The sequence below is a fragment of the Hylobates moloch genome, unplaced genomic scaffold (assembly GCF_009828535.3).
Source record: "Hylobates moloch isolate HMO894 unplaced genomic scaffold, HMol_V3 SCAFFOLD_6, whole genome shotgun sequence".
NCBI lineage: Eukaryota > Metazoa > Chordata > Mammalia > Primates > Hylobatidae > Hylobates > Hylobates moloch.
Window position 1 is genome coordinate 111377587 of NW_026652281.1, and position 20991 is coordinate 111398577.

General features: G+C 44.5%; 2 protein-coding genes across 3 annotated transcripts in view; both read right to left on the bottom strand.

Annotated features, from left to right (window-relative positions):
- Positions 1–5343, bottom strand: part of PPP2CA (protein phosphatase 2 catalytic subunit alpha) — a 29570-nt gene extending 24227 nt beyond the window's left edge. Inside the window, exon 1 of the mRNA XM_032157919.3 lies at positions 4991–5343. Coding sequence (XP_032013810.1) covers positions 4991–5092 — 102 coding nt within the window. The 5' untranslated portion in view covers positions 5093–5343. The remainder of the gene's footprint in view (positions 1–4990) is intronic.
- A 10329-nt stretch (positions 5344–15672) lies between these two features.
- CDKL3 (cyclin dependent kinase like 3) overlaps positions 15673–20991 on the bottom strand; it is a 141551-nt gene continuing 136232 nt past the window's right edge. The window contains exon 14 of one of the 2 annotated variants that reach the window (XR_009214253.1): positions 15673–15775. The gene's annotated coding sequence lies outside the window, so the exon portion shown is untranslated. The remainder of the gene's footprint in view (positions 15776–20991) is intronic. The other variant, XM_032157918.2, reaches the window with a different exon arrangement.

Here is a 20991-nt window from a genome sequence, read left to right on the forward strand (position 1 = left end):
CTGACAAACCTGACTTACCATGAGATAGGGAACGTATTTGCTGCCATAAAACAGGGCCACACCAGACTGGTAATACAAATGTTATCCCACATACTCCTGAAGGGTCCTTCATTCTTTCTACAGTACATGAGCTTCAACTTAGCCTTATTGCCAATTTTCTGAAAACATACAATTCTGGCCCCAATGGAGAACGTAGGGAGGGTTGGGGAACCTGTGTTTCTGAATAGTGGGAATGTTCACCTTTTCTGTTTCTCATGAAGTCAACTCCAAACTAACTGCATTACAGCTTCCTGCCTAGAAGACCATGAAACAAATACACACATGCATGACATTTGACTGTGGAAGCTAAGAGGATGAAAAGAGGCTTTTTGGGGGGCAGGGGGGGTGGGGTCTCCCTTTGTCACCCAGGCTGGAGTGCAGTGGCGTGATCTCGGCTCACTGTAACCTCCGCCTCCCAGGTTCAAGCAATTCTCCTGCCTCAGCCTCCCCAGTAGCTGAGACTACAGGTGCGTGCCACTACGCCCGGCTAATTTTTTGTATTTTTAAGTAGAGACGGGGTTTCACCGTGTTAGCCAGGATTGGTCTTGGTCTCCTGACCTCGTGATCCGCCTGCTGTGGCCTCCCAAAGTGCTGGGATTACAGGCGTGTGAGCCACCTCGCCCTGCTGAAAAGAGGCATTTTATAAGTTGCAATGAACAATATAAAAAGTCAGTTATACTTTATTAGAATACTTTAGAGCTCAGTCTCTGGATCATGATTTATACCGAGAATACAAGGGAAATTATCTAGGGTTTTCATCTCACCAATCTTATTTGAGGGGCAAATGTTGTCAGCTACATCCAAAACTGAATAATAATTACAGGACAAAGTGGGACAACAGTATGTAACATGAATAGGAAGCTTTCAAGAAATGAAAATAAAAATAACGTTCTGGCCAGGCGCGCTGGCTCAAGCCTGTAATCCCAGCACTTTGGGAGGCTCAGGCGGGTGGATCACGGAAGGTTAGGAGTTCGAGACTAGCCTGGCCAACATGGTGAAATCCCATCTCTACTAAAAATACAAAACAGCTGGGCACGGTGGTGGGCGCCTGTAATCCCAGCTACTAGGGAGGCTGATGCAGGAGAACTGCTTGAACCTGGGAGGTGGAGGTTGCAGTGAGCCGAGATTGCACCACTGCACTCCAGACTGGGTGAAAGAGTTAAGACCTTTTCTCAAAAAAAAAAAAAAAAGTTTCATTTTACGAAAGTGTTGACTTCCCAATTTAGCTTGGCCCCAATTTACCTACATCTTTCACTATTAACACTACCTCTGAAAAGAGAAGGGGATCTGTGAAGCAACACCAGAACATTAGGCTTAGAATCCACAAGCCTTTGCAATCTCACTTTCAGCCCCTTTAGTCAAGTCACCTTACCTTTCTGAGTCTTTGGTTTGTATCTGTAACTGAGAATAACGATCTTACAAAAGTATGATAAAAATAATGTTCTGTAACATGCTTCCCCCACCTGCTTGTCCTCAATATTCAAATCACTTCTAGAGAAATGAGCCAAACAGCCTTTAAAATGAAATGTACACACATACAGCAACATATTACCCACTTCATATAAGAATGTCATCTTGGTCAAATATTTTTCAGCTCATCTAATTAGAAAGAAGCAGTTTGTTTTTTCCATACTCATGTAATAAATGTTAAAACTAACATTTTAATGACTGACTGCACTTTATTTATAGTGCTTGCAGAGCAATGGAAAACAGCATACCTAGGTAAAGAACTTCTCTGAAAAAAAAAAAAAAATCTGGCTGTCAAACAACGTTCTCCACATGTTTGGTAAGCACAAAGCCAAGAATCATACCCAAGCTAAACCAAAGCTGAAGTCACATAATAAAAGACTGTTTACTGTAGTCAACGCAAAAGCAAGTTGATACTATTTACTCCTTTCAATCTGTAGACTGAAACATACCAGGCCAGTTACACTGATGTAATGCTGACTACAGAACTGAGCCTGAGACAAAACTGCACACCAAATTATTAAATTATCAACAAATTATGATTCTCAAGACGACAAAGTATACCATACATTAACAACCTTGGCTTTTACATAAACCTTCACATCTTAAAATTCTTTTTAGCTAGTCAGTAACATAAAAACCATGTTCACTCTTGTCTATAAATGCATACTTAGATTCTCTCAGTTCTGAACATGTAACACTGTTAATTGTTAACAGGATAACAAAATAATGGCCTCAGGATTTTTTAATAACAATGACCTCTTATGGTATACATCTATCTTTACTAATTAAATATTTCCCCTTCAAATCAGGCATTTAGGTGGGTAGAAGGAAGGCTTTTACATTATCATTCCTTCTTATGATTGAAGAAATTATCAACTATTATCAAACAAGTATCTTTTCTTCAAAAAATACTATTATTATACACTAATGAAAAAAATTAGCCCTCAAATTTTCAAAATTACTCTTTAGAAGGCAATCACACCAAAGAGCACAATGTAGCTCTCTCCCAGAGATGCCATTGGCACACAAATATTAACAGTGAAAGACAGCTTTTGTTTTACTAAAAGACTTGTACAAAAAATATCAGTTCATGGATTCTACATGCCCAAAAAACTGTCTTCAAATTAATTTAGTTTGGAAGTTTAATATCATCCTGAAAGTTGAAATACTTACCAGTTATAAACAGTATGAAGGTTGTACAATGATATCCACCAAAACGGATCCATTCCACGGAAACTTTTATGTAACACCTACTCTCAAATATTATTTCCATCTCTTTTGGCACTCAGAACTAAAATTTGCGTAAGGAGCGCAAGCAATGGAGATTTACCTCACTACACCTTAGTTTTACAAAGACGTGGAAAGCAATATTAGATGCATCAGCTTCACCTACCCCACTCTAGCATCCAGTATTATCTTATTATCTTCTACAACAGTTTCCAACACAAACCCTCTACTTCCATGCTCCATCTCCCACACCTTTTCATACCATGCTTTTCTTTCCAACTAGATTCATAGCTCCTCGACAATAAACATCCTTATTCTTCATTGCTTTTCATTTCCCTCAAAAGAGTACGCAATCTTAGATATTCAATAATGTTCAATATTAAACACACTACTAATTTAAAACGGAATTGACTGTATAATCTCAGAACACATTTTAATTTATAGACAGGAAAACAAAGACTAAGTGAAGTGGTTGTCCCACTTCAATTACTCAAGTAGGAGCGGAAGGAGGACTCATGTCCAAATCTAACTCGCAGTCCAGTCTTCCAGTTACGTCATTACCTCCCTCCTTTCCATGTTTTCTTCAAAAGACTAGTCAACTAGCCAACTATTGACTTAACAGTCTTTCATATAATGCACTGAATTCCAAAAATCTGTAAGATCATCATATATGGTACCTAGAAATTAAGACCTGGCAATATACATTCATTTTTAAAGGCCAATTTTAAACCTTTAAAATAAATACCAACCTCATTTGATGTGAGAGGGTAAAGAAATAGGAGATTCAATACATGCTACCATTAAAAAGCATCTCCAACAGATGATGTGCCACCTCATCCACTAGTAGTAGTTTTGTTCAGGCTTGGGAGAAATAAATCTAAATCTGACTTACTTAAATTCCAATTGTTCACAACATGGTTTCTAAAAAAGCCTGTCTTGGAAAAATATACATCAAACTCATGAACCTAATTTTCCATCAAACCACAAACAAATCAGGATAATAGTTCTCCATTAATTCTTTTCACGAATACAAAATGCTAATATGATACTCCACTATTCTGTACTAAAGTGACATGCTGCAAAGTTAATTTTGAAAAGGGAAGTTAAAATGTTCACAGCAGAGATCAGCATTTTGTGTACTTTAGAAAACTGAGTTACAAGAATTTAAAAATACAACACACGGCTAATAGCTAAATTAGCTACCTGTTTCCCCAACCCCCAGGGGAAAACAAAACGGAATTAGCTAATATAAAGTTTAGTGTTACTAAGTGGACTACAACATCCTATTTTCAGTGTATGTGAGACATTATTTAAACACTAAGCACAATGTCTGTAATACAATCTCAGTCGACAGTTATTATTACTACTACTACTTGCAGCCACAAAATACTATCAAGTAACTTTTGCAACAAAGATACAAAATTTACCGCGCTTCCATTTTATGTTGTTCGTTTTAAAAATAAACGGCAAAATGCCAAGTGTGTTAAGCATAGAGAAGGCTTTGAGTCAGCATATAAATCATATTCAACCGACACTTGATTTCCAATCAAAAGCTCCTTATGTAGTATGACTCACCAAATTCCCGATTTCTTCCAACTATGAAAAATAAGTTACACTCCTCCCTTATAGCTACCACCATGACCTTCGTAAAAATTAGGTTAAGAGAATAATTTTAAAATTCTTAAAGACACCCCTTACCTTCATTTCTGGAGAAGATCGCTTGGTGAGTTTAATACAAAACACCAAGGGGTACTAAAACGGTGTGACTTTTAGATATGTTCTGGGATATGGCCGAACAAGACTGCCTTTGGGGGATCCTCTGGGCAGCTCTGGACCTAACTAGGCCTGGGTACAAGCGGAAAGACTCTTACTCAGCCCACCGTAGAGGCCCAGGCTCCATTCCCAAGCCGCAGAATCCAAGCCGGCTCACCCTCAAAACCGTCCCTGACGATGACCCACAGGGTCTCTGCTCACCCTGCCACCTCGTCTGGCGCCAAAGCCGGCACACTCAGAAGCACAGGAGTCGGGTGAACGGCGCCATTTTAGGCGGCGGTGGCGGCGACAACCAATCCCTGCGCGGGAGGCAGGGGGCGCCGGGTCGTTCGGAAGCTGCCGCCGGCCGGGATGGGCGCCGGTCTCGGAGACTCGGGGGGCCCGGGCCGGCGGCCTCCGCCATGTTGCACCCTCCTCACGGCCGCCTTTCCTCGGCGGGCTCGGCCCCGCGACGGCTGTCCGCAGCCGTACTACAACTCACCTTCTCGCAGAGGCTCTTGACCTGGGACTCGGACAGCTGCTTGCACTCGTTCAGCTGCTCGATCCACTGGTCCAGCTCCTTGGTGAACACCTTCTCGTCCATGATGCCACCCGCCCCAGCCGGCTGCCGCTCCGCGCTGCTCCCGCGCCGCCGCCCGCACACGGGCCACACGCACACGCCGCCACCGGTTCCTCGTGTACTTCTGGCGGCTGTTGAGGCTGGCGCTGGCCCGCTGGCTCTCACCGCAGTACTCGGCCGTCAGCCGCTGCGCCTCCTCCTCCGCTCGCTGAGGCTCCAGAGCTCGGCTCTCTGTAATGGCGGCCGCCGGGCGTGGTGACGTCACGCCCGGCGTCAGGAGGCGGCGGGGAGCGGAGGGGAAAAGGGCCGGGGAGCAAGCTGCGCAACTGCAGAGCCCACCCGGGGCGGCCGCACGACCGGAATTGGGGCGCAAACTGGGGGTCAAAGCGCAGGCGCGACGTAACCGGCTGGTAACTGAACGCCTTGGCTTTTTGGGCGTGGCTCCTGGAGGGCGGGGTGGGGGGGAAGGGAAGGATGGAGCTGGAGCATGCGCAGTGCGCACAGCGGCGAACCGGACTAATCCCTTAGCACTATGCCAGGAGAGGCGAGGGCTTGGGCCGCGCGCAGGCGCAGACCGGATGGAAGCCGGGGCTACTGGCAACCTGGAACTGGTTCCCCTGGGAAGGCCGCTCTGGTGATGAACTCAGCTCCTCACCTGGGGCCTGGCAGCCCGATCACGGAAACGAGAATTGCGACCCCGTGGCTCATCTGGGGTGCAGCGGCTCTGTAATCGTGTGGGTTTCCCTCATCTTTGGGGGCAAGAACGGGCAGCGAGTGGCCGCTTGGATTAACCACCCCCACCTCTGGGCGCGGCTGGCACCTTGTAATTAGGTCACTCGTAGGTGGAGGAGCGTGTACCTATCGGGGGAGTGCCGCGCAGTGCACCTGACTTCCCCGGCACACACCCCTCCCCGGACCTAGGTGTCTCGTCGGGTGCGATAGCGGGGGCGAGGCTTGGGCTTTTCTTTGAGCCTCGGACCGCGGCTCGCTGCCACGCGCCCCGCTCCTCGCCGGTGGTTGCTTTCCTCCAAGTTTGATTCCCCGTGGAAATGAGAGACCCTCAACCCCTGCGCGCCCTGGCCTTCTTTCAGGAGGGGAAGCCCAGAGAAGATGGATGCACCTGTCCTGACCGCGTCTCGGTGGCGTGAGAAGCAGCTGTGATACGTGCTTAAAAGAGAGCTCGTATACCCTAGGATTGGACCTCTGTCTGGTTATGAATCGCTTTGGAGTTTGCGAAACGTTTTCACATTCCATTGTCCCTGCTTTTACATAAATATCTGGTTCCATAGAGCGCCAACTATTGTGCCAGATCCGGAGGGGTCATCCAGACGGACCAGGGACCATGACCTGGAGCTTGTATTCTCCCAACAGTACTGGCTGAATATGGTTTGGGATAGGCAGAAGAGAGATCATAATGCCCCCAGGATTTGAGAGATATAGAAGCTTTCCAAAGAACATTTAACTATAAAGGGCAAGGCAAGAGCTGAACCTGATCGCCTGTCTTCCAGGCGCCCCACCCTCAGTATCAGGCAACCCTTCCACACCCAAGTGCTCAGCGATGCTTGGGAGGAGAGTGCTCACTCTGTAGCTCTGAGGGCATCATCCCCACCAACAGGCTGAAGAAGGCACTGGAGGCCCCATCAGCAAATAGCAGGACTGAAAATCCTCCTTTATCCAAGACAACCTGTTTGGCGAGGCCGACTGGCTTGGCCTCCCTAGGCTGGAAATTGCAATTCTGCTTTCCCTTCACACCTCCCATTAGTGTGCACAAAAGAAAGTACCTCAGATCTACTCTTCTAGAAGTCTTATCACATACTTAATTTACCAGACTGGGAAAAAGACCCTTTAGCCCAAATTCTGTCCCTGTTTTGCAGTTAACATCCCCAAACAATAGAAGGGTAAGAGTTAAGACCAAGTGGAATGAATAAGGAAAAAATCATCCCTTAGTGCCCATGATTATAAAACCATACCCAGTGTGCTGTCTAATCTTATTCTTTACCGTTGCCATGAACCTATGTGAGAACTGTCTGATGAGGCAAGAAGCAGACGGGCACTCAGAAAAGAGAAGGGACTTGCCCAAGATAGTGGTCAGGATTTAAAACTGCATACTCCCAAGTACAAAGTCTCAGCCACAGTCATGCAGTTGACCTTCCAAGGTCTGACATATGTAACAGCATCAACATTATTTCTCTTTGCCTAGATTCTCTCTCTCTTTTTTTTTTTTTTTGAGCCGGAGTCTCATTCTGTTGCCCAGGCTGGAGTGCAGTGGTGCAATCTCGGTTCACTGCAACCTCTGCCTCCCAGCTTCAAGCAAATCTCCTGCCTCAGCCTCCCAAGTAGCTGGGATTACAGGCGCCTGCCACCATGCCCGGCTAATTTTTGTATCTTTAGTAGAGACGGGTTTCGCCATGTTGGCCAGGCTGGTCTCAAACTCCTGACCTCAGGTGATCCGCCCGCTTCAGCCTCCCAAAGTGCTGGGATTACAGGCGCGAGCCACCGCACCCAGCCTGCCTAGATTCTCTTACCTGGAAAGGGTGTGGTGATGTTAGTTTGGTAGATGATGAAGTATTGAACACCCACTATGTGCTAAAATTATAACGAGTTTTTCCAAAGTACTGTGAGCTCCTTGTTGGTAGCATTAATGTAGGTGTTATTTATTTTCTTGATGCAGGTTACTTGGCTCACCACTATCACAAAATGGAGGAAAGATATAATAATTATATGTACTTAAAACATCCTGCCAAATGATTAAATGCCATGACTTAACTTCTTAAGGAACGAATTCTAGGAAGCTCTTAGCATCAGACAGTGAAGTAAAGCATACGTGATCATAAACAATACAGAACTGAATTAATCAGGATATATTTTTCTTTAGAAGAAATTCAGAATGTTTGTGTATTCTGTAGAACAAAATATCTAATGGACATGAAAATGAAAATTCAGTTTGACTTATCTGGTCTTGACTTATTTGACCTCACTGACTCAATTCTAGAGCTGAAGAATATTTGGAACAAAAAATTTAAAGCAAACCAAAAAGAATTGTCTTTTTAATTTAATGGCAAACACCAGAGAGTAAATAAAGCAAATATGCTTTGAGAATCTTTGCTCAGATGGCAAAATCATTATACAGCAAGTCTGAGTGTTGCCCATGATGTTTAAACATAGCTATAAATAAAAATCATCTGATGATGGGGGCGGGGTAGGAGGAGGAGAACCTTGAGCAAATAGCTTTATAATAGGCACCCTTACCCAAGATACAAAAATTGACATTAAGCATGGATGGGAATGAGATATATCTTGTCAGCAATTCTCTTGGCATTGTTAGGTTTATTTTGTTGTTGTTGTTCCTTCCAGTTCCCTGACTTCTAAACTTACTGAGAGAGAAAGTAGACCGGTGTCAGAAACGACTCTGGAGTCAGATGGAACTGGGTTTGAATTCTGGTTCTGCAACCGCCTAGATGTGTGAACTTTGGCAAGTTACCTAACTTTTCTGAGTCTTGGTTTTCTCATCTATAAAGTGGGAATAATTATAATAGACAAATAATAAGGTTATTCTAAGAATTAAATGAAATTATAAATAAAACCAGGCTGGGCACAGTGGCTCACTTCTGTAATCCCAGCACTTTGGGAGGCTGAGGCAGGTGGATCACCTGAGGTCAGGTGTTCGAGACCAGCCTGGCCAACCTGGCAAACCACCATCTCTACTAAAACTACAAAAAAATTAGCCAGGTGTGGTGGTGTGTGCCTGTAATCCCAGTTACTCAGGAGGCTGAGACAAGAGAAGAGCTTGAACCTGGGCGGCAGAGGCTGCAATGAGCCAAGATCGTGCCACTGCTCTCCAGCCTGGGCAAAAGAGCAGGACTCTGTCTCAAAAATAAATAAATAACACCAAAATAGTATTAATTAATGTATAATAAGTGCTAGATGTTGTTATTTTTATTATTATAATTTCTAAGTGGGCTTGGATTTTAAATACATACCCTCTAATGCCAGTTGGAGTCCTTCATATCTGCAGTGAAATACATAGTGGTGTTTGAAAACAGAAATAGAGGTATTAAAAATATGTAGGCTGGGCACAGTGGCCTGTAATCCCAGCACTTTGGGAGGCCGAGGTGGGTGGATTACTGAAGGTCAGGAGTTCAAGACTAGCCCGGCCAACATGGTGAAACCCCGTCTCTACTAAAAATACAAAAATTAGCCAGGTGTCCTGGTGGGTGCCTGTAATCCCAGCTACTCAGGAGGCTGAGGCAGGAGAATTGCTTGAACCTGGGAGGCAGAGGTTGCAGTGAGCTGAGATCACGTCACTGCACTTCAGCCTGGGTGACAGAGTGAGACTCTGTCTCAAAATAAATAAATAAAATAAAAACATCATGTAAACACAAAGCCATAGGATGAAGTGGGGATGAAGGAGGAAATTCAAGGAGAGGTAGAGATGTAATAAACAGAACAACTCCTCTCTTGCCTTGCCATCCATTCAGACTTGTTATATAGAGAAAAAGTTACTTAGGACTAAATCCAAGAATTAATACAATTGGTCTCATGCTCCTATCAGCTCAGAATCTTACATCTGAAAAGGGTGCCATAGTTGAAAAGGATAACATGCTCTTTGTACCAAGGCCTTTTATGCCCCAGAAGCCCCAAAATGAAGTCCTGAGCAGTCAAAATCTTAGTGGCTTTGGCCATGGAAAGCCTGCCATGCTCTGGCCAACGATGCCTGCCCAGCTACCAGACGATTTCTGCACTCAGCTTACACAATGATGCCTGCAGCTCATTGGTATCTGTCTCTGTTCTTTGTAGTTTTAAGAAAAATTAAGCTTATATTCCCCTTTCACCTGGAATTAGAATTTTATAAATGTAGCCAAAATTTTGTGGCCAGGAACTTTGCCACAGATATACTGCCTTTTCCCCCAGCTTCTACAGTCTGGCTAAAGAAAAAAGAGAGAAATGACCATGTCCCCTGGTGATGCCCCTGACGTCTGGATAGTATTCTCAGTTACAAAAGGAGACATTTTTCCGTTACAGGAAAAAAAAACTCTGAAATGGAAGGCAAAGTTCATCACTCCAGAAGGCTGGGAATACCTTAATAATACTGTCACCAACTCTGTAGCTATGAAAAATCCTATCATACAAGTATGTTTGATATAGAATATTATTCATAACATATTAAGTGTTAAAAATACCTTATAAAGGCCGGGCACAGTGGCTCACGTCTATAATCCCAGCACTTTGGGAGGCTGAGGCAGGAAGATCACAAGGTCAGGAGTTCGAGACCAGCCTGGCCAGCATGGTGAAACCCTGTCTCTACCAAAAATAAAAAAAATTAGCCAGGCATGGTGGCGCGTACCTGTAGTCCCAGCTACTCAGGAGGCTGAGGCAGGAGAATTGCTTGAACCCAGCAGGCAGAGGTTGCAGTGAGCCGAGATCGCGCCACTGCACTCCAGCCTGGGTGACAGAGTGACACTCTGTCTCAAAAAAAAAAAAACAAACCTTATAAAACAGTATGCATGATATAACCCCAATTTCATTAACATATATTGTAAATATATGTTTATAAGAAACTTTAGAAAGCCACACAGTGAAGTATTAATAGTGGTTACTTCCAGTGAGTAGGATTATTTTTTAGTTTCTTCTTTTTGCTAACTTGATTTTTCTGTAGTGAATACATAATGCTTTTATAATTATGAAAGAAAATGGCTGGGTGCAGTGGCTCACACTTGCAATCCCAACACTTTGGGAGGCCAAGGCAGGCAGATCACCTGAGGTCAGGAGTTTGAGACCAGCCTGGCCAACATGGTGAAATCTCATCTCTGTTAAAAATACAAAAATTAGCTGGGCTTGGTGGTGGGCACCTGTAACCCCAGCTACTCAGGAGGCTGAGGCAGGAGATTTGCTTGAACCTAGGAGGCAGAGGTTGCAGTGAGCCAAAATCATGCCACTGCACTCCAGCCTGGGTGACAGAGCTAGACTCCATCTCAAAAAAAAAAAAAAGAAAAGAAAAAAAGGCGGGAGGGGGACCACGCGTCATGGTTCACACCTGTAATCCCAGCACTTTGGGAGGCCGAGGCGGGCAGATCACGACGAGGTCAGGAGTTCGAGACCAGCCTGGCCAATATGGTGAAAACCCATCTCTACTGAAAATACAAAAATCAGCTGGACACGGTGGCACGCGCCTGTAATCCCAGCTACTCAGGAGGCTGAGGCAGGAAAATCACTTGAACCCAGGATGCGGAGGTTGCAGTGAGCCAAGATCGCGCCATTGTACTCCAGCCTAGGCAACAGAGTGAGACTCCGACTCAAAAATAAATAAATAAAAATCCCAGCACTTTGGGAGGCTAAGGCAGGTAGATCACGAGGTCAGGAGTTCAAGACCAGCCTGACCAACATGGTGAAACCTCGTCTCTACTAAAAATAGAAAAATTAGTCGGGCGTGGTGGTGCATGCCTGTAATCCCAACTACTCAGGAGGCTGAGGCAGGAGAATTGCTTGGATCCAGGTGGCAAACGTTGCAGTGAGCCAAGATTGCACCACTGCACTCCAGCCTGGGTGACAGAGCAAGATTCCCGCTCAAAAAAAAAAAGGAAAAGAAAATGCTGGATATGTGAATAAACATGACAAGGCATCTCTTGGGAGAATCACAGGCCCTAAGAACCAAAGAACATGTAGCCAGTATAGCCAATTGTTCTGCCAAGTATTCCACTATACCCTGCAGTGTTACTCAAGGGCCCTCACTTTCTTATGGAAAGAAGTCTGAGCTCTCCTATGGCCCTCTCACATGGCCTCTTTTCCTGCCTTCTCTCTCACTATAAGCTCTCCTCCTCAGCTTAGCTGGCCACCTCCCCAAACCAATTCTGTACTCATCCAACTCCATTCCTTCTTTCACCCTTTGCTTATCCTGTCCTGGATCCCTGGATTCCCCACTGGTATCTATATTAACCTTACCTGTCATTTAAGGTCAGTTGAGGCCCCACTTTTCAGAGAAGACTCTGAAAAGTCTTCTCTGGTGACTCTACGTCTCTCTTGATCAAGAGGACTTAGTAGATTAGCAGGAGACTTTTAGAGACTGGTGGGACAGCACAGAGACCTGGTATCTGTCAGGGCAGAGGGGTGTGAATGAAGGAGGACTTGTTGGCGAGCCCATATGAGATGTTCCCTAGAGACTTACAGAAACACTGTGGAGGAGAGAGATGCTTTGCAGGGAGCCAGAGGGGAAATCTGTTTATATTTTGTTCTTTATTTTCCAGATTAAGCAGTTTACCAGCGTTCTACCTTGATTCCTGACAAAATTTAAAAATTAGATTCACCAAAGCAGGTGAATTTCCAAGCACAGAAGTATCTAAATGGTGCTATGAAATTCATTTGCAAAGACAGAAACATAGGTCCATACTGCTCTCCTGTCTCATGGAAGAAAAAGAAACTCTCCCCTCATAGGAGTGTTTGTTCTCTGGCCAATAGAGGGAACACCAAATAGGAAGACCCCTCCGTTACTAAGTACTTCTATGCTCATGTTTAAATTGTGATTCTGGAAGATGATAATGGAGTTGGGTCCCCAGACAAAAGAAGGAACAGATAGTATATGCGAAAAAGAGAAACTGATGGGTGATTTAGTGTCTACAAGTTGATGGTTGGTTCTTAGAGGAAGGATTGCTAATCAGTTGTCTCTGTCTTTGCAGGAACAGGCAAGAGGAAATGAGCCTCTGTCAAGGAGTAACAATAATAAGGGCCAGCATTTATTAAGCACTTACTACATGTCAAAACTCTTCTAAGTGTTTTCCATGTATTCTTCCTTTTTTTTTTTTTTTTTTTTGTTTGTTTTTTTTAGACGGAATCTCACTCTTATTGCCCAGGCTGGAGTGCAGTGGTGTGATCTCAGCTCACTGCAACCTCTGCCTTCTGAGTTCAAGTGATTCTCGTGCCTCAGCCTCCTGAGTAGCTGGGACTACAAGAGTGCATCACCATGCCTGGCTAATTTTTGCATTTTTAGTAGAGACAGGGTTTCACCATCTTGGCCAGGCTTGTCTGGAACTCCTGACCTCAAGTGATCTGCCCACCTCGGCCTCCCAGTATGCTGGAATTACAGGCATGAGCCACCCCACCTGGTCATGTTTCCCATGTATTAATACATTTACACCTCACAACTTATGAGGTAGGTACTGTTATTATTCTCCTTTTACAGATGATGGAACTGAGGCACAGAGGGATTAAGTAACTTGTCTAAGGTAAAATAGTAAACAAAGGAGCTGGGATACAAACTCAGTCTGGCTTTAGCTTAGGAGAAGCACCAAACTCTTAACTACTGGCGAGGCTTTAGCATCAGATCACAGTGATTTTCATGAAAGAAAGATCTTGACCTTTGACCATCTGACAATTCCAATGCCTAGTAATCTCCAAGGATAGAGCACGTAACTCATGTCCTTACAGGTTCTGACTTGGTGAGCAGCCTGTGGCCCAGCCCCACCACATAAGCCCTCTCTACTCCCTAAATACACTCGTTCTCTCTTCCATTCTCTTCTCCCCATACCATCCTCATTTGCCCTCTTCTGATGTACCCCCTTTCTTTTTCCTCTCCTTCTTTCCCTCCTATTCCCCAACATGTCCAGCTTTCTGGGATAACTCATAGGCACTATTTGGTTCCTCTTTTGGTACTCAGAATCAAAAGGGCTGCCGGTCCCTGACCTACACCTTTCTAAGCCACCTTTTTGTGAATGAGATCATCCACAGTCCACCACAGGCTGAGCACAGAGAGCTTAGGAAGAAATGAAAAAAAAATCCTAAAAACAAATTGCCGGCCGGCGCGGTGGCTCATGTCTGTAATCCCAGCACTTTGGGAGGCTGAGACAGGTAGACCACGAGGTCAGGAGTTCAAGACCAGCTTGGCCAACATAGTGAAACCCCCATCTCTACTAAAAATACAAAAAAATTAGCTGGGCATGGTGGTGCATGCCTGTAGTCCCAGCTACTTGGGAGGCGGAGGCAGGAGAATCGCTTGAACCTTGGAGGTGGAGGTTGCAGTGGGCCGAGATCGTGCCACTCCACTCCAGCTTGAACAAGAGTGAGACTTCATCTCAAAAAAAAAAAAAAAAAAAAAAAAAAACTCAAATTGCCCTATCTAGACTCAGTGTTCTCTGTGCACATCAGGGAATATCAGTTGCCCTGTTACACTAGTTTGTCTTGCCTTTTTAAATCAAGTAAACAACACAATGTGGACAGCACTCTCTTCCTTTTAGCAACCCGTTGTAGAATAAGGAGAGCTGGGTTCAATCTCCTTATTCACCATCAATCTGAATGACTTTGAATACATCCTCTCCCATCAGTTTCCCCACCCAACAATGCAAGAATTGGACTATATTAGAGAGTTCTCAATTTAGGATTCATGGGTAGGTTCAGCTGGGGGGTCCATCAATTCTCAAAAAATAATGTATGGGAGTTTTGAAATTCGTATTATTTATTTATTTATTTGTTTTTGAGACAAAGTCTTGCTCTTGTTGCCCAGGCTGGAATGCATTGGTGTGATCTCAGCTCACTGCAAACTCCGCCTCGTGGGTTGAAGCGATTCTCCCACCTCAGCCTCCCAAGTAGCCGAGATTATAGGCACCCACCACCACACCCTGCTAATTTTTTAATTTTTAGTGGAGACAGAGTTTCACCATGTTGGCCAGGCTGGTCTTGAACTCCTGACCTCAGGTGATCCACCTGCCTTGGCCTCCCAAAGTGCTGGGATTACAGGCGTGAGCCACCAGGCCTGGCCGAGATTATTTTTATTTATTTATTTATTTGAGACAGAGTTTTGCTCTTGTCACCCAGGCTGGAGTGCAGTTGCACAATCTTGGCTCACTGTAACGTCTGCCTCCTGGGTTCAAGCAATTCCTCCACCTCAGCCTCCCGAGTAGCTGGGATTACAGGTGCATACCACCATACCCGGCTAATTTTTGTATTTTTAGTAGAGACAGGGTTTTACCATCTTGTCCAGGCTGGTCTCAAACTCCTGACCTCAAGTGATCTGCCCGCCTCGGCCTCCCAAAGTACTGATATTACAGGCGTGAGCCACCACGCCCGGCCTTATTGAGATAATTTTAGATTCACATGCATCTATAAGAAGTAATACAGAGAGATCCCAGTTTCTCATTGGTAACATCTTGTAGTATTATAGTACCATATCACAACTTGGAAATTGATATTGATTCAATTCACCTATCTTATTCAGATTTCCCCAGTTTTACAAGCACATAATTGTGTGTGTTAGTATGGGTATTTAGTGCTATACAATTGGGAATTTTCTTTTGCATGTGCTTTTTTTTTTTTCTGGGGAAAGGTTCTTAGCTTTCATCAGATTCTCTCAAGCATCAGAGATCCAAAATGGGGTTTGAGTCCTAGCTCTGGGAAATCTAGAAGACCATTCCTGAACCTCCATACCTCTCTATTTCAGCAATCAACATTTAATTAGCAATTACCCCACAGCAGGCATAGGAATGCATGTGAAGGAGAGGTGGTAGAGAGGGGTGCTGAGAAAGGAGGGCAAGCCCGAAGTTGCATACTACACTGTCCACCGAGCTTATGCTCAGGGGAGACACACAGTCCAACAGGCAAACAAATTATTTATTAAACATGCACAGAAGAGAGATGGCCTTGTTGCTTGGGGAAGCTGGGGAAGTATTTCCACAGAATCTGATGGTTTAGTTACATCTTGGAGGATAATCCAGAATTTTTCAGCTGAGGAGAGAAGAATTAATTGTTAAAAGCATTCCCTCTAATCAGATCTATTCTAGATGTTTTGAAGAAAACATAGGAAACCATGCCTACATTTGTTTATTGTACAATGTTAAGGTGTCAGATTCAACTCCCATGTGCTGGTGCTGAGGCCAAGAGATTTTTTTCCCCCTGAGTCTGTTTTCCACTATCTTGTCCAAATTGGATACCAGATCCTGTCTGCTTAGCTTGAGAAAGGCATTTTATCTCTGGTGCCTTGATGACATTAGAGCTTATATTTAAAGCATGAGTGATGAGAAGGGACCAAAGCTAAGACTTTGGCTCTGTCCCATTCATAGAGCTCTCTCCTCTGCATCGAAGGCTATAGAAGCCAGTCCTGCATTGCCTAGTGGGAGCCAGAGCTGGTCAGATCCATGAGTAAAACATCTCTGCCCTCCAGTTGACTCTCCAGTCACTGGGATCTCCTATTCTCTCAAGGGCTCATCAGAAATCCTCAGGGGGACAAGAAATAAACATTTAAAAAAAGAAAAGAGGCCGGGCGCGGTGGCTCACGTCTGTAATTCCAGCACTTTGGGAGGTCGAGGCGGGCGGATCACGAGGTCAGGAGATCGAGACCATCCTCACTAACATGGTGAAACTCCGTCTCTACTAAAAATACAAAAAATTAGCCGGGCGTGGCGGCGGGCGCCTGTAGTCTCAGCTACTCGAGAGGCTGCGGCAGGAGAATGGCGTGAACCTGGGAGGTGTAGCTTGCAGTCAGCCTAGATAGCGCCACTGCAGGCCGGCCTGGGCGAAAGAGGGAGGCTCTGTCTCAAAAAAAAAAAAAAAGAAAAAAGAAAAGAAAAGAAAACCTTGTGGGGGGGCCAGGCGCAGTGGCTCCTGCCTGTAACCTCAGCACTTTGGGAGGTCAAGGTGAGCAGATCGCTTGAGCTCAGGAGTTTGAGACAAGCCTGAGCAACATGGCAAAACCTCGTCTCTACCAAAAATCCAAAATTTAGGCAGGCATGGTGGTGGGCAACTGTTGTCCCAGCTACTTGGGAGGTTGAGGTGAGAGGATTGCTTGAGCCCGGGACGGGGAGGTTGCAGTGAGCAGAGATGGCGCCACTGCACTCCAGCCTGGGCAACAGAGCAAGACTCTGTCTCAAGAAAAAAAAAAGAAACCCTCAGGGGCTTGGGCACTGGGGTTTCTCCATGTCTGTCCTCTCTATATTCGCTGGTTAGCTGCCTTGTGTCAGCTCTGGCTCAGACACCCCAAGGGGGCCTCTTTCTCTGTGTGAATTTCAGGTCCCTCATCAGGCCATTCAGTTCCCAGTACTGTTCTCAGAGAAATCATCTGAGTGTAGCCATTTCTGGGTTTGGGAGACCAAGACTCTACCATTGGGTACCCTTTGAAGAACCCTCTAGAAGCCCGATTCTAGAGGGTACCATTTCCGCACCATTTCTTATCATCTGTGCCCTCATGCAAGCTGTTTATCCCCTTAAATCTTAGTATCTTCATCTGTAACATAGAGATCATAATAGTACTATCCTCATAGGATTTTAAGCTTTAAATTAATCTCTGTAAAATTCTTAGCATATAAGTACTCTATCTACATTAGTTATTACTAACATCTATTTTTATAATATGATTATTTTTGGTTATTAAAAAAACCTTCACAGCTGGACGTGGTGGCTCACGCCTGTAATCCCAGCACTTTGGGAGGCCTAGGTGGGCGGATCACTTGAGGTCAGGAGTTTGAGACCAGCCTGGCCAACATGGTGAAACCCCGTCTCTACTAAAAAAAATATGAAAACAACAACAAAAAATCTTTAACAAGAAAAAAAAAAAATTGGCCGGGCGCGGTGGCTCACGCTTGTAATCCCAGCACTTTGGGAAGCCGAGGCGGGCGGATCACGAGGTCAGGAGATCGAGACCACGGTGAAACCCCATCTCTACTAAAAATACAAAAAAATTAGCCGGGCGTGGTGGCGGGCGCCTGTAGTCCCAGCTACTTGGAGAGGCTGAGGCAGGAGAATGGCGTGAACCCAGGAGGCAGAGCTTGCAGTGAGCCGAGATCATGCCCCTGCCCCCCACCCTGGGGGACAAAGAGAGACTCCGTCTCAAAAAAAAAAAAAAAAAAGAAGAAAAAAGAAAAAAAAATTAATCTTCACTATAGCAAATTTGTGAACTATTACAAGTTTAAGGAAGAAACAATCATAACATCCAGTAAGTGCTATTATCATTTTGACGTACAGTATTCTCAGCTTAATTTTTTCTTGCTTTTTTTTTTTGAGATGGAGTCTTGCTCTGTCGCCCAGGCTGGAGTGCAGTGGTGCAATCTCAGCTCACTGCAGCCTCTGCCTCTGGGTTTCAAGTGATTCTCCTGCCTCAGCCTCCCAAATAGCTGAGATTACAGGCAGAGGCCACCATGCCTGGCTAATTTTTTTATTTGTGGTAGAAATGGGGCTTCATCATGTTGGCCAGGCTAGTGTCAAACTCCTGACCTCTAGTGATCCACCCACCTCAGCCTCCCAAAGTGCTGGGATTACAGGCGTGAGCTACCGCTCCTGGCTGTTTTTTTGTTTTTGTTTTTGTTTTTTGTTTGTTTGTTTTGAGACATGGTCTTGCTCTGTCACCCAGGCTGGAGTGCAATGGCATGTTCACAGCTCACTGCAGCCTTGACCTCCTGGGCTCAAGTAATCCTCCCACCTCTGCCTCCTGAGTAGCTGGGACCACAGGTGCTCGCCACTGCACCTGGCTAATTTTTGTATTTTTTGTAGAGACGAGGTCTCACTATGTTATCCAGGCTGGTCTCAAACTCCTGGGCTCAAGCGATCCTCTACCTCAGCCTCCCAAAATGCTAAGATTACAGATGTGAGCCACTGTGCTCAGCCTTTCCTTCCCAGCTTTTTTGGTGCATATATATACTTAGGGAAAATAAAAAACTGGGTTCATATTGTGTACTGTGTTATTCAACTGACATATCATGAGCATTTTCCCATATACTCAGATACTATTAGAAAATAATATTTTTAGAGACTACCTAGTTTTCTAGCACATTGATATAACCCAATTTATATAACTAATCTATTAGTTTGGTATTAGATTATTTAGATTATTTCCTATTTTTATATTTATAAATACTGTGGTAAATGTTCATAAATTTTTGTATGCATCTCTGCTTATTTCCTTAAGATAAATGCTTAGAAGTGAATTGACTGACTACACAAAAATCTGTACCCTGTTTTTGTTTTTTTAATGTCAGTTATACAGAATTAGATTAACCAGAATGCTTGGTTCATGGTTCACTCTCATAACTGGTATATGGATGGCCTGGTTTTGTTAATTTAGGTGGTAAATTCATTAATTTAATAATGTAATCAGTACCGGTGAATTTATAACCCCAAACAAAAGCTAGGACCTTGACAAAACTAACATCCAACCATAGTTCCTCCTGCCCCCACTGCCCCATCTCCTTGCTCCCCACCCCAGACAATCATTCTGAATCCTGTGCTCATTTCCTTGCTTTCCTTTTTATATAGTTTTATTATATCTGTATATATTCCTTTTTTTTTTTTTTGAGAAAAAGTCTCACTCTATTGTCCAGGCTGGAGTGCAATGGCATGATCTCAGCTCACTGCAACCTCTGCCTCCTGGGTTCCTGCCTCAGCCTTCCCAGTAGCCAGGATTATAGCCATGTCCCACAACACCTGGCTAACTTTTGTATTTTTATTTTTATTTATTTATTTTTTTGAGACAGAGTCTCGCTCTGTCGCCCAGGCTGGAGTGTGTACAGTGGCACGATCTCAGCTCACTGCAAACTCCACCTCCCAGTTCAAGCGAGTCTCCCGCCCCAGCCTCCTGAGTAGCTGGGACTACGGGCGCACACCAACACATCAGGCTAATTTTTGTATTTTCAGTAGAGATGGGATTTCACCATATTGGCCAGGCTGGTCTCGAACTCCTGGCCTCGTGATCTGCCCGCCTCGGCCACCCAAAGTGCTGGGATTACAGGCGTGAGCCACTGCGCCTGGCAACTTTTGTATTTTTAATAGAGACAGAGTTTCACCATATTGCCTAGGCTGGTCTCCAACTCCTGACCTCAAGTGATCTGCCCCGCCTCGGCCTCCCAAAGTGCTGGGATTACAGGCGTGAGCCACTGCGCCTGGCCAATATCTGTACATATTCCTAAAGAATAGTTTTTAAATTGTTCTGAGTTTCATAAAAAAGGATATTATGTTATATGTAATCTTTCAGGATTTATTTTATTTTTCACTTGATATTATTTTGCTAAAATCCGTCTATATCATTGCATTTCACTGTAGTTCATTTTGACTGATGTAAAATAATCCAATACATAAATATACCACAGTTTATAATCTACTCTGTTACTGATGGGCAACTGCATTGTTTCTAGGATTTTGTTCTTGCACACGCTGCTATTATGAACATTATTGTCAATGTCTCCTGTTGTATCCGTGCAAGCATTTCTCTAGAAAATCAATTGACGCTTCCCCCAGCCATGGATGAGAGAGCCCCTGGATCCATATCCTCTGGTATTGATGTTTCCATGGTTTGGGATCTATGTTGTTGGGTTGCTTTCCAGGTGGTTAGATCAGTTTGCCTCTCCCCCAGCAATGTAGGAGAATGCCCATTTCCCCAAACTCCTTCCAGCACTAGGAATCTTTAAAAGATTTTTGACCATTTGATAGGAGAAAGGTAACATCTCCCTGCTGTTTAACTTTGTGGTAAGGTACTGACTGTTTCAAAAGCTGAGTGAGAAGGGATTTGGTTCAGAGAGTCGTTCCCAGTCTGATAATTTCAGTGATATTTCTGGACCTGATTACCCAGTGGCTCAGATGCTTTCCCATGTCCTGAAAGAGGTGACACTGTTGGAAGGAGGGAGTGAGGGGGGCCAGGATGGGAAACAAGCCCAATCACCACAGTGCAGGCTTGTCTTCTGGTCCCAGCCCCTGCCAGTGTCAGATCACTTTTTCTCCTAATGAAATAGGCATTATCTCCCCTTACTCCCCACCCGAGAAAAGCCAGTATAATTCCACCCTTTGTTATTTGAATTGATAAATTTAAACCTCCTTCCCTCTCTGCAGTAAAAGAATTTTCTATTTTGGGCTCGGTGACATAGCCAACACCAAGCAGAGAGCAGCAGGCTGCAGCATGAGTTAATAGTTTTTCTTCAAGGGAGAGCGAATCCATAAGCAAACAGAAGGCCCTTCCAAAC